Here is a 14,102-nt window from a genome sequence, read left to right as displayed (position 1 = left end):
CTGAGCTCGCTGGGACGTCGATAGTCCAAAATTGAAGTTAGGACGTGCTAACTTCCTGTATTGCCAACAGCATGTAGGCTGATTTTCATTTCATATTAATTGCTTTGATAATTTCTGGCAATGTTAAACAAGCACAGATAAAGAGCCTGCACACATAAAGGTGTGAAAATCCTTTCGAAGGGATTGCATGGATCCTGTACTACAGTAACGCCCATGATACAACCAGGAGTTGATAGGGTAAACACAAAGATAATTGCACTTGTGGGGAAGATAAGAACCAGGACCATAAATACAAGAGAGTCGCTAATATAAACAAAATGGAATTCAAGATAAACAATTTTTTTTATTCAGGGAATGGTTAGAATGAAGAACTCATTACCACAGGGAGCAGTTAAGATGATTGGCAAGGATTCTTTTAAGAGTAAGTTAGAATAGCACATGAGGAAAAAAGAAATTGAAGGTTATGTTGATAGCATTAGACGGAAAAAGAATGAAAGAGGCATGTACACAACATAAACACTAGCACGAACCTGTTGTATATAATGGCCTGTTTATATGATTCAAAAAGGCTTTGAAATAACATTCTAATTCAACCTTTCCCAGCACTTAGAATTTCTCCTCTTGATTCAATAACTTGAGTTGGAATGATCAAATCCATACTTATTGATTTAGGTTATACCTACTCCTGCTCTTTTCACCAGGATGGCAACCCACATCTCAGTCCTTCACTTATACTACTCTATGAAAATAAAACACTTCAGATTATCATGTATGGTTTCTCCTTCACATTGAGAGAATAGCATTCTGAAATTATTGCCAGAAATTATGGTATCTTAGAAAAGTCATGGTGAAATATATATTTGAAAGGGGAAAAACCATTATGTTGGAAGAGCAATGGAGTGATACTAAGTGGAGTGCTTTACCAAAGATATGGGCACAATGAGCTGAATGGCCTCCTTTGGTTACATCATTTCAGTACATTTAAGTGCTCTAGGAAAAAGACATGTAAGAAGTTGAAACAGTGGTGTTAATCAATTTAAATTCACCTTTCTGTTTGATCTTCTGATGGACTGTCAAGGTATGCCAAGATCTGATTTTCCAAGTAGTTGTCAATAACTTCTCCAATGGTGATTTGAGCAGGAAAAATCTCCTTAATCTTTGGATTCAATAGAGTATCTTTGAAGTTGCCTTCCAATAGCTGCAGCAACAAGAAGGTGCCTTCTGCAATAGAAACAACAGTTCGTTACTACTGAAGGGTAAGGAAGTGCAAACCATTCAAAATGTGCAGGCTGACAGCCGCAGCAACCATGACATTCAGCAATTACTGATCCAGCACCAATACGCTCGATGGAAAAAGTAAACGGTTTGTGACCTTCATTAACCATCACAAAAAAGAGTTTTAATGCACTGGCGAATAAGTGCTGAGTTTGCAGAATTGAGTCCCAAAGACAGAGTGCTTCATTTAAAAATGAGAATATTTGTTTTAGTATTCCCCACTAATTTTCTCATCATTTCCTCTCAAACACTATGCTGGAGTACAGTTCCAATGACATTAGATACGTTCATTCTCCATATATTAGTCTAAACAGTGAGAGCTGGTCAACTTTGAGGCAGGGTTACACCATAACAGAGCTTAACCTAGCCGTCCCACAACACACACTCGTTTTTCCAACAGAGGTGTCTAGATAATGATCTGGAGCAGAAACTCTAGCCTTTTCCCCTCCTGTACCACACCAACACTACGACACCATCAACCTCCTCCCCTTCAAGGGGCACCGGAATGACTGGAATCATCAAACTCCTGAGGGGAGAAAAGAAGTCACCATAGGTCAGAATCTTAACTGGCCACAGCAGCAGGGGCAAGGTTGGGTACTCTGAGATAAGTGGCTCACTCCTGAGTCCATAAAGCCACTTTACCTAACAAAGGCAAGATACTGCTGATTTTGGCAATCGGGAACAAACACAGAATGCTGGAGAAACTCAGGTTTGACAGCATCTGCAAAAACAGAAACTGAGTTAAAATCTGTGATTTCAGCACATTCAGCCCAGAATAGGAATCAATCTGGGCTCCTTCAGTTCTACATGACTAACTGCACCACAAGTACCCAGCAGTTTTTTTTTTAAATAAGTGAATGGAATTTGTTTTTAAATTTCTAATGAACCACAAACCACAATAAGCAACACAGAGGAGCAGTAACAAAGGTAAATATCCAGTCCCAGATATAAAAACATCAATGTCATATAAACTGCTCCAACTTATCTTGGTCGAATGCTGCCTCAACCTGTTCCACAGTGTTTCCTACAGCAACAAATTACACTTGAAGTCAATTTATGCATAGCAAAGTCTCACAGACAGGTCTGTTTGCGTTGGTAATGATGGCAATGCAGCAGTCCTCGAGTCATACCATTATAATCATACAGCACCCTCCCACCCCACCCCATTAACCCATCAAGCCAAAATAAAAATAAGAGACTCAAATAGACAGGTGCTTCAATCCAACCCAGGTAAGTAACGAGTAGACAAAGAAACTTCAAAAGGTGAAACAATTTCTGCTGTAGCTAATTCTTATTTGCACCTGATAATGAAACATTACGCTGGTTTAAAATTCATAGCATTTCTCAATAAGACAGCTGCCATAGAACGTACTTAGCTTCCCTAAACCAACAATCATAGGCAAGTAGATATTTAAAACAGCAGCATATTATTTCATTTGGAGAGTTTAAAAATATTATATATACACACAAGGAAATTTTATTCTTCTGCAATGTGCAGAAACTTAAAAAAAAGAATTGCGGATGATGGAAACCAGAAACAAAATGAGAATTGCTGGAAAAACTCAGCATATCTGGCAGGATCTGTGCAGAGAAAGCAGAGTTAACGTTTCAGGTCCACTGACCCTTCTTCGGAACTGACTGTAGCTGGCAAGAGGGTTGGTATGTATGCTGAAGGTAGGGAGGGGGGAAAGGAGGAAGGAGGAAGGAGGGAAGGAGTAAATGGAGATGAAGCCCAGAGAAAGAGAAAAACAGTTGGGCAGACAAAGGAATGGGTAAAGGTCAGCATGGGAGAATGAATAGCTGCTAATGGGGACCATTAGTGGCTGACAATGGGTTACTAGTGGTAGCAGACCATCTGATGACAAGGCCTGGCATATGGGGTTAGGGTAAACTGGAAGAACAACACCTCATTTCCCGCTTGAGAATCTTGCAACCTTCTGGGCTCAACATCAAATTCAATCATTTTAGCACCTGAGCACAATCTCCCATATCCTTGACCCATAAGGACTTTTTAAACATGCAAATCAATGTGATCATGGGAAGTTACCACCGATTGAAAACTTGACCAGTCCAGCCACATAAATACTGTGGTTACAGAAGCAAAAGACTGGGAATTCTGTGATAATTCACTCCCTCAAAGTCTGTCCACCATCCACAAGGAACAAACCAAGAATGCGATGCAATATTCTCCACTTGCCTGGATGATTTCAGTTCCAATAACAGCCATGAACCCTATATGCATTTAGGACAAAGTAGCTTTTTTGATTGTTACCCAATGCACCACCACAATATTCATTCCTTTCAACACCAATACAGAGTGACGGTGATGTCCTCTATCGACGAGATGTACTGCAGCATCTCAATCAGGCTCCTTCAACAGCACCTTCCAAACATGTGCCCTGCCTAGAAGGACAAAGGCAGCAGGTGCATAGAAACACCACCATTTGCAAATTGCCCTTCAAACCACATAACACCCTGACTTGGATCTATACTGCCATTCCATTTATCGTCACAAGTGAAAATCCTGGAACTTCCTTCCTAATAGTACCACAGGAACCACATGAATGCCACCGATTCAAGACAGTGGTTCCATTATCACCTTTCAAGGCATCAAATGTTTGATCTTTCCAGAGATGCTCACATTCTGTGAAAAAATAAAAGATTTTACCCTGACCCTAAATAAGCGATCAATAGTTTACAAACACAAACTCTTCATTAAAAGTATCTCTTTCCAACATTGTCAGGACTTACACTGTCGCAGCTGAAAAATATGAAATTCTAAAACTGGGACAACCAAAGTGTCCCATTCAATTTTTGGTACAGTATTTTAGTTTGAACAAGTTAACACACACCTCTCTTGCTCTTATTTCTTATGGTCTTATAAAACAGTGGGCAAATTACCGTATATACTTGAGTAAAAGTTGACCCCCTTTTTTTGGCCAAAAAATTTTGAATGCTCCATGTATCTCATGTAAAAGTCGTTCCTAGTACTTCACAGATAATAGATTAACACTTGAGAGGTATTATTCTGTACATAATTGTGACCATGATGAAATGATTGGTGGAACTGTATGAGAGTCAAATTTCTGATAACATTTTTATCAGAAATAAAAGCTTAAAATGTTTGTTTGAAAAACTAAAACAGCAGATGACAGAAAATGGAGGGAAATGGAAGAATTTAACACAAAAGTTTAAGATGCATCAGGTCAGAGTCAGGCATTCGTGGAATACAGTCATATACCTAGTTGAGGTTTTGAAATTTCTTCATCATTTTGTGTAAAAATGCCCTCCAGAAAAGGAAAAATATACAGCAGCATTTAAACTGAAAGTTATTGAAGTTGAAGAGACAACAAATATCTGTGTAGCAGCAAGAAAATTTTGTGTTTCAGAGGAACTTGAGAGAGACTGGAGAAAGATATCGAATCAATTTCAGACAACGCCAAAACAGAAGTATGCCAACAGAGGTAAACCTGGCAGGTGGCCACAACTGGAGAAAAAAGTTGCTGAGTGGGTACTTGAAAAATGAAATATGTGTTAATCATGAAGGCAACCAAATCCGTGCATTAAATGAATCAAAGGAGGATGGAATTTTACATTTTAAGGCAAGTGCTGGATGGTGCACAAGGTTCATGAGAAGGCATGACTTAGTACTTCGGCAGAAAAATAAGATTGCATAAAAGCTGCCTGCTGAACTTGAAGGTTAAGATACTACAGTTTCAACAGTTTGTAATGAGAAATCGCAGAAGGAAGGCTACAAGTTATGATGCATTGGAAACATGGCAAAACGTCTATTACTCTCAACATGCCGGAGCATCAAACTGCGAACCAAAAAGGAAAAACAAAAACTGTATTGGTCAAAACCACTGGCCATGTGAAAAGTAGGTTTACTCTAGTTCTTTCTTGTATGGTTGATGGCACTAAGTAAACACCGATGGCTGTTTTCAAGAAAAACACTTTGCCAAAGGAAAAATTTCCAAAAGGAATCATCATCCATATTCATCCACAAGGCTTGATGGTTGAAGGTGGATGTAGAAAATGGATAAAGGAAGTTTGGAATTTACAACCTGGTGGAGTACGCAAGGAAAAGAGAGTTTGCTCTGGGACCCGTTTAGATCACATCTAGTGAAGAATGTTGTTGATAACATCTGATCACATAACATTGATGTAACTGTATTTCCCCGCAGACTTATAAGCATTTTGCAACCAACAGATGTTGGTATCAATAAGCCGTTTAAGGACATGATGAGAATGAAGTGGAATAACTGGATGCGCGATGGAGAAAAAACATACATGGAAGGAAGCAGTACGTGGGCTCCATCACTGCCACTGATCTGTGATTGGATCGTTGATTCATGGAAGGAAATGAAAGCTGACACTACTTTCAAATCATTCAAGAAATGTGGAATTTAACATGTATTGGATGGTACATAGGCTGATTATCTATGGGATGAAGAAGAAGCAGATGATGTGCTACCTCTAACTACGGACAGCGAAAATGAAGAGGATCCATACGACAATATCATTCATCCTGATGATTATGAAGCTTAATTTTGTGCTGAACAGGAAGCATGATTTTGCAGGATTTTAATGAGCCTTTATATTTGACATGTTTAATTCAAGATGCATCATGTAATTTAAAGCCGTATTATATTTCTACTTCACTTTTTGTATGTACAAATAAAAGCTTACTAATTCATTTTTGTTTCCATTGTCTTTATCCAATAATTACCATAATTCATTGTGCTTTTCTTTTTTCATTCGTTTAGAGATTGATTGGGCTTCTGCTAATGGTATGGTATTTTGGACTGTAGCATGAATTTCAGCCCCTCAAAAGTAGTATGCATGTAACAGTTGACCCCATAAATTTAACCTTAAAAAATAGTCTAAAAAATTCTACTTTTACATGAGTATATACAGTAACTTGATACTATCTTCTAGGTGATAGAAGTGGAGGGTTTGGAAGGAGCTAATTCAAAAGCCTTAGCAAGTTGCTGTAGAGCATTTTCTAGGTGGTAGACAGTGTTGTCACATCTCCCTGGCGCTGGAAGGAATGAACACTGCTGATAATGGATAGGGTCCAATCAAGGGGGCTACTTTGCCTCACATGATGCCAAGATTCGTTGAGTGTTGTTGGAGATCCAGTCATAAGAGTACTTGCTACTGTGCTCATATCGTCCAGTTAGATTTCAACCCAAGGATTCCCAAGTGCTGAGGATATTTCATGGTGCATTAGTCGATCTCAGACCTGTAGCCTTACTTCCGATGAAGGTCACTTTATTTTAGTAGGAAGACTAACATTATTCTTTGTGCCTCACAGTAAAAACACAGCTCCACCTCAATTCACTTTACCATCTGTCATTTTTTTCAAAAAGGAAATAGCTTCAACATCTTCTACAATTCACCCTTGGAAATTCAGCTACCTACTTTTTTTTATTACATACTGATTGATAAGGTTGCTAAAACTGGATCCTGCTGCCAGAAAATTCAATAGGTAAGCACTTCAGCTAATCCTACATTTAAAGTGTGCCTCAGTTGGACTTCATTTATAGCATACAGCTCTTTTGCTGTCAAGTCTACATTTATGGTTCAGGGAAGAACTAATGAAGTCTTATTTCCTTCATCTATTATGTTATTGCATGGACATCAAGATGGAGAAAGGTCACTGCTGGGAAGAAAATTGCATTCGTATTTTTGGACAGTTAAATGCTTCCAGATCAAGCCAGTCCAGCAGCAGATAATGAAATGCCTTATCAAGAATCTCCTCCAGTTTTAACCTTAACGGAGCACCCCTAGTGCTTTAATACTGTTACTATTCTAATACGAGGACTATTCTGCTAATCAAGCGTCACTAGTCCATCAGATGTACCAAAAGTGCAAATGTTTTATTTAATCACCAAAATGGTCAAGTTATTTCTCTGCATTGCTTTTAACCCGAACAGAAGAGAATTTCACCAGGTTTCTTCAATAAATTTATAAACGTGTTTCTTATAAACAAACTTTATTCTGGCAACAAATGGCAAAAGCCAGTTATCAACCAAACTACTATGGGAATTAAACCAAATCCACTTAGTCGCAACACACACACAGTCCAACAATATAACTCTGCAGCAATGATAAGGGTTTTAAACAAAAACCAAATGCGAAAACAACTCAGTGGATCCAAAGGTCCAAACTCAAAGGATTGAAAAAAGGGAGACTTTTCATTCAACTTCCTGTCATCAAAATTGCAATGTTGACAGCTGTAGAACTATTGTAATCTTCAGATCAGACTTCAGTTCAGATGAGATTCAGACAAACTTAGAATAGAAGTAACAGATCAGCTTTCAGAGTTTAAGAAGTTAAAGATGCTGATTTCTGGGAATTTCTCTGGTTCCCAGAAGATACTTACTTTTCTTATTAAAAGAGATCTCTGCAACTTATCTCACTGTACAGTTCCTTCTTTTTCAGCAGACAGTGAGCTTTTTGGAATTTTTCCCATCAATTAACATATAGGTGTGTACCGAAATGTTAGGTCAGAGGCTGGTGCTAGGCAACCTTAAGCACAAAGCCTTCCAAACTCAGTCTATTCAACAAGTATAGGCCGCAAACCACATCTCTCGTCTCTCTTAAAAGCTTTAGTTTGCATACTTTCCACAAAATCATCTGACCTTTCATAAACAGTAAGTGAACACACTCCAGTTTTTCACTTTTCAGTAATTATTGCTTAACACCAACTCTAAGAAATCAAATGGAAAAACCCTTTTCAATACAGTGTTCCAGTTCTTCAAAGTCCTTAAATATAAATGCATAGTCCCAACATGCCTCCATTCTTAGGAAATGAAAAGCCATTTTCAAATATGATGCAAACATGAAGATATATTAAAAAATAATAACTAGGCTTGCATACATTCATCTTTGTTCACTCATTACACAAGATTCATGCAACTTCTGGTCACTTTCTTACTCTCCAAAATATTCCAGCACATTACATTCTTCATAATGCAATATTATCTTTTACAGTAGTATGAATAAATCATACAGCATAAGGTTGAATTAGTAAACTCCTTCAAAGTAGTCTACTATTTTAAGCTTTAAATTTTTCCACGAAAACCAAGGGGTACAGTCATTGTATATTGTGTTTCTTTGTGGTTGTGACAGCCATAAACGTCAAAATGTTTAACAACCAGAGTTTCCAGAGTTGTTTCTTTCTTCTGAATATTTATTTTGAGGCTGATTCAAGTTCTTAGAAAAGTACCCTACCAGCTTCTCTTAACCCAATTCATCTTGCAGAAGATTGCACCCAACCGTCAGTCATTAGCACCAACTGCCATTTTACAGATTTAGTGAAGTCAGCCGCCTGTTCATTTGTTAGGATCATCCTCGGCATCTCAGAAGCTGTTTGGCACTCTTTTGGCCATGTTACTCTGTCTGTGTTTGGTAACAAATTTGTTAGATCTACAGCCATTGTCCTAAAGTTTGACACAAATTTCCACAGAAACCATGCATCTCCAAAAATCTGATGATTTCTCAGTATGCAATAGGGAATTCTATCAAAGCCTTTACACCTTTTGCTGTCCTTGGCAATGCTTAACCTTGCCCTGCAGTGTCCAAGCTAAGTTACCTTCACTTTACATAATTTAGTCTTAGCAAAATGTTACTAAAATCAACCAACTGCAACGATCTATGGAAGGCTTCATATGGTCACATGGTCTTCCCCGGGAGTGTCGTGCATTGCTACATCATCCAAGTGAGCCACATAATTGGGTACATACTGGTTTCAACAGGTTCATAAATCTGGAATATAGCTGGCACTTTTTTGTGGTGTTCCTACATCTCCTGCCGTAAGAACTTCATGTGCTACCCACAGTATTTCAATGATATCTGGCCTGTACTATTATCTGACGAAATGTCTACCTTTGTCTGCAGATTCTATGAGGATAGCTTCACTTTCTCATCAGACTTTGTACATACATAAATACAAAGTGCCACAGGAACAGTGAGATTGAGGTCTTCGACCTACAGATGCCAATGTATGTATTCCATTGCCAATAGCATGCAATACAGGAAATGTATTTCACAACAAGGCTGATGTACAAATCTGATTTTTTTAAAAATAACAGTCCACTCTGTTCTGATTTAATTTAACAAAAGATTTTTAATTGGGCTGGGATAACAACAGTTACTTTACTTTTATGCACTGTACCTTTCTCTATACATTCTATGGCAGCACTCTGTTGCAGGTTCTGCAGACCATCTAATAGAAATAAATTGTCAAAATGAGCCAACCCCATGGAATAAATGTCCTTCTTCTGGTTTAACTTTGCAGAAGATGTACCCATTCACAGTCAAGACCTTCTTTGGCCCAAGCATGGTATGAATGGAGTTGTGTTCAACAAGGACTGAGTGGCTGCGGGTGCTCACTGAAAACAGCACTCAAAGATGTCCTTATCTGAGACTCAGTTATCAACATGGGTACTCTTGACCACATCTCACTGCATGCTGCCCAGTACCGTCTGTACAACCCCAATCAGACATGATGTTGAAAAGGCCACGCAATGGTTGGAAACCAACAAAGCCACCGATGCAGATGGAATCCCCACCAAAATATTAAAATATGATTTGGAAGCACATTTGGCATTAAAACACAACCTCATTTGGAAGGAGGGAAGCATGCCAGGGGACTTCTGCAATGCTGTAATTGTGTCTATCTTCAGGGGAAGGGCATAACAGTGACTGCAGCAACTACAGAGAGTATCCCCACTGAGTGCTATAGGAAAGGTCACTGCAAGTATCCTCCTCAATCGCCTTCTTCGAATGGCTGAAGAGCTTCCCGTGCAGTCACAATGCAAACTCCATCTATCAATAGGCACGATGGACATGTTCTTCACGGTGAGACAATTCCAAGAAAAATGCAGAGGAATAGTAGCAGCCTCTACATTGTTGATAGACTTAAAGCCCAGGAGACAAGGAGGGACGATGGAGCATCCCACTTTTGGCTGCCCACAGAAATCTTCCACATGCTGAATGACAGAATGCAACCAAAGATCCTCCCCAATGGATCCACTGCAGATCCAAGTGCAAAATGGGGTCAAAGAAGAGTGTGCCATTGTACCAATGCTCTTCTCCCTCTTCCTCAGTATGGTAGTCCACCCCATATCCTCGAAGCTTTTCAGTGGAGTGAAGCACCTCTATAGGACAGGCGGGAAACTGTTCTCAACCTACATTGCCTCAATGTAGAACCAAGACCACCTCAATATCTGTTGAGCTACAGTATAGATATGACAATTTCATGTGGGCACAGGCCAAGCTTCAGACCACTGTCGTATGAGTAAATGGGTCTTTGGTTAAAAATCTGGAAAACAAAGGTTCTCTACCAGCCTGCTCCCACCAACACAACTCTAGTCCCAACTATCAAGATCCACAATGAGCTACTGGACAATGTGGATTAATTCCGGTACCTTAATGAGGTACAAGAAACTCATTATTGCCTCCAGAGTCAAACACCTCAAACCCAGAATCAGGCCCATTGTCTATAGAGCAGCAACGTTATCATTCCTTTTGTGTGTGTGTACTGGCAACATAAGCAATGCAGAGCAGACACCTCAAATCTCTTGGGAACAATCACCAGCAATCCTCATAAAACCCCATATATCCAATGGCAGAATAAGGGCTCCAATATCAGAGAGGACGGAGTGAAACGCAGTGGCTGTGTTTGGGGGATGCCACAGTGTGTTAGGAGCCAAGAGGGGATGGGGATGCAGAAGCAGCTGAGGGGGAGGGGGAGGGGATGTTGGCAATGGGAAACGACATGTTGCGGGGACAGGGGGACATAGAAACATAGAAGATAGGAGCAGGAAGAGGCCGTTTAGCCCTTTAAACCTGCTCCACTATTCATCACGATCATGGCAGACCATCCAACTCAGTAGCCTAATCTTGCTTTCTCCCCATAACCTTTGATCCCATTCGCCCCATGTGCTATATCTAGCTGCCTCCTGAATACATTCAATGTTTTGGCATCAACTTCTTCCTGTGGTAATGAATTTCACAGACTCACCATTCTTTGGGTGAAGAAATGTCTCCTCATCTCCGTCCTAAATCATCTACCCCGAATCCTCATACTGTGACCCCTGGTTCTGGACACACCCACCATCGGAAACATGCTCCCTGCATCTACCCTGTCCAGTCCTGTTAGAATTTTGTAAGTCTCTATGAGATGCCCGCTCATTTGTCTGAACTCCAGCGAAAACAATCCTAACTTAGCCATTCTCTCCTCATACGTCAGACCCACCATCCCCGGAATCATACATGGTATGCTTCGTTGTGCTCTCTCTCTTTCAAGAGCAACAGCACCCTTCCTCACAAAAGGAAACCAGAACTGCACACAATATTCTAGGTGTGGCCTCACCAAGGCCCTGTACAACTGCAACAACACAATCCTGCTATTGTACTCAAAACCTCTCGCAATGAAGGCCAACATACCATTTGCCTTCTTTACCGCCTGCTGCACCTACATGCTTACCTTCAGCAACTGGTGCACAAGGACCCCCAGGTCCCACTGCACACTCCCCTCTCCCAATGTACAGCCATTCAGGTAGTAATCTGCCTTCTTGTGTTTGCTTTCAAAGTGATTAACCTCACATTTATCTAAATTACACTGCACCTGCCATTGATTTGCCCACTCACCCAACCTGTCCAGATCATGCTGAAGGATCTCTGCATCTTTGTTGCAGTTTACCCTCCCACCCAACTTTGTATCATCTGCAAACTTTTAGATGTTACATTTTGTTCCCTCATTCAAATCATTAACATATACTGTGAATAGCTAGGGTCCCAGCACCGATCCCTGTGGCACCCCACTAGTTATTACATGATAATTTGAAAAGGACCCATTAATTCCTACTCTTTGTTTCCTCTCTGCCAACCAGTTTCCTATCCATCTCCTCCAATCCCATGTGCTTTAATCTTGCAAAATAATCTCTTATGCGGCACTTCATCAAACGCTTTCTTAAAGTCCAAATAGACCACATTGACTGGCTCCCTCTTGTCAACTCTACTAGTTACATCTTCATAGAATTCCAACAGATTTGTCAAGCATGATTTCCCCTTCATAAATCCATGGTGACCCTGTCTGTTCCCGCCACTGCTTTCTAATTGCTCTGCTATAAAGTCCTTGATAATGGATTTGAGAATTTTTCCCACAACCGATGTTGGCCCGAAACGTCAGCCTTTTTGCTCCTGTGATGCTGCTTGGCCTGCCGTGTTCAGCCAGCTCTGCACCTTGTTGTCTCCGATGCTAGGCTTCCTGGTTTTCTGTCTAACTCCCTTTTTGAATACTGGAGTGACATCAGCTACCCATCATGCCCCCTCGGCATCTCCATCATGTTGCCTCCAATCCCATCAGGGCCCCAGCCCACCATCATGACTCACTGCACCCCCAGAGATAAAGGGGGTCCTGTTCATGATGTGGGGCTGGGACGTGACTTGGGCTCGGGGGGGGGGGGGGGGGGGGTGACAGCGGGGGGGGGGGGGGCAAGGGGAGGAACGTGACAGGGTGGGCGAGGGGGCAAGGGGAGGAACGTGACAGCGTGGGCGAGGGGGCAAGGGGAGGAACGTGACAGCGTGGGCGAGGGGGCAAGGGGAGGAACGTGACAGCGTGGGGGAGGGGGCAAGGGGAGAAACGTGACAGCGTGGGAGGAGGGGGCAAGGGGAGGAACGTGACAGCGTGGGGGAGGGGGCAAGGGGAGAAACGTGACAGCGTCGGGGGGGGGGCCCGGGGGGAACAGGATGGGGGCGGCGGGTAAAGGAGTCCTGTCCACGTCCGGGCCCCGGCCCCTCCGTCTCTTTCCCCGGGTTTTACCTCTTCCTCCGGCCGCTTCCTGCTCCCAGCGGCTGGCCTCCACTTCGCTCCGGAAGCCCCGCAACAGCGACAGCTCGAACGCGGCGACCATGGTGTCCCGGAGCTGGTCTCTCAGTCTCCCTCAGCCCTGCTCCATGTGCTCTCGCTCAGACAAACTACAGCGCGGCCATGACAGCGGCTCAGGGCAGGCCGCGGAGGGGGCGGGGCCTAAGGGGGAGGCGGGGTCACGTGTAGGGGTGGGGCCTGGAGGTGGGAGCATGAATGAGGGGGTGGGGGCATGGCAGGGCAGGGTTTGGAGTGTGGTGGGGCCTGGCAAAGAGGGTGGGGCCTGGAGTGGGGGGGGGGAGGAGGAGGACGGGAGCCGGGGGGGGGGGGGGGGGGGGAAAGGGGGGGGGCGGGGGGGGTTACATGAAGGAGAGGGTGGGGCCTGTAGTTGTTGGGTGTATGGAGAGTGTGGGGCCTGAAGGAGAGGGTAGGGCCATTGGGGGTTTGGGTATGGGGTCAGAAGAGTTTCGTTCCAGGTGAGGGCCCTGGAGGGGAGAGGTATATGTAGATGGGGAGGAGTGTTGATATCCTGGGGAGAGGCAGTAGGTGAGGCCATGGGAGGGGTGTGGCCAGGGGCAAGTGCTGTTGTTCTGTTGTTCAGCCTCTCCATCACTTTCCCGACAAATGGGTCAGTAATTGACCAAATTGGACTTGACTTGGTTTTTGTGTAAAGGACATACCTGGGCAGTTTACTACACTGTTGGAAGATGCCAGTGTTGTAGCTAAGTGAGAAAACATGAGAGAGTAGCAGTGCAACAGAGAGATACGACATGAATGAGTAAAAGACCGATCAACAGAGAGACCACACAAGAGCAATGCAACAGAGTATTCTGAAAGAGACAGGAGAAGAAATTTGAGAGGGTGTAGCAGAAAAAGCACAAAAGAACTTTTATAAAATATGGGGCCTATTATGGACCATAGAATTGCCTTTGTGTAGAGACAAAGT

General features: G+C 42.4%; 1 protein-coding gene across 1 annotated transcript; it reads right to left on the bottom strand.

The window, feature by feature from the left end:
* Positions 1-1,042: 1,042 nt before the first annotated feature.
* Positions 1,043-13,330, bottom strand: LOC125484082 (tetratricopeptide repeat protein 27-like). The gene is made up of 2 exons (XM_048601359.1): positions 13,112-13,330; positions 1,043-1,221 (listed from the first exon to the last, which is right to left on the bottom strand). The coding sequence occupies exons 1-2, from the start codon at positions 13,200-13,202 to the stop codon at positions 1,043-1,045; spliced, it is 270 nt and encodes an 89-aa protein (XP_048457316.1). The 5' UTR covers positions 13,203-13,330.
* Between the last annotated feature and the right edge of the window lie 772 nt (positions 13,331-14,102).

This window comes from Rhincodon typus, chromosome 9 (genome assembly GCF_021869965.1).
Source record: "Rhincodon typus isolate 14 chromosome 9, sRhiTyp1.1, whole genome shotgun sequence".
NCBI classification, from domain to species: Eukaryota; Metazoa; Chordata; class Chondrichthyes; order Orectolobiformes; family Rhincodontidae; genus Rhincodon; species Rhincodon typus.
The sequence above is the reverse complement of the archived record's forward strand: the minus strand, read 5'-3'. Positions and strand labels throughout refer to the sequence as shown.

What these genes read in the sequence shown, in the direction of transcription:
- LOC125484082 (XM_048601359.1), bottom strand. Translation starts at nt 13,202, where the DNA reads ATGGTCGCCGCGTTCGAGCTGTCGCTGTTGCGGGGCTTCCGGAGCGAA. An exon ending in GGAAGCGGCCGGAGGAAGAG is followed by an intron (nt 1,222 to 13,111) that starts GTAAAACCCGGG and finishes TTTCTATTGCAG; the next exon opens with AAGGCACCTTCTTGTTGCTG.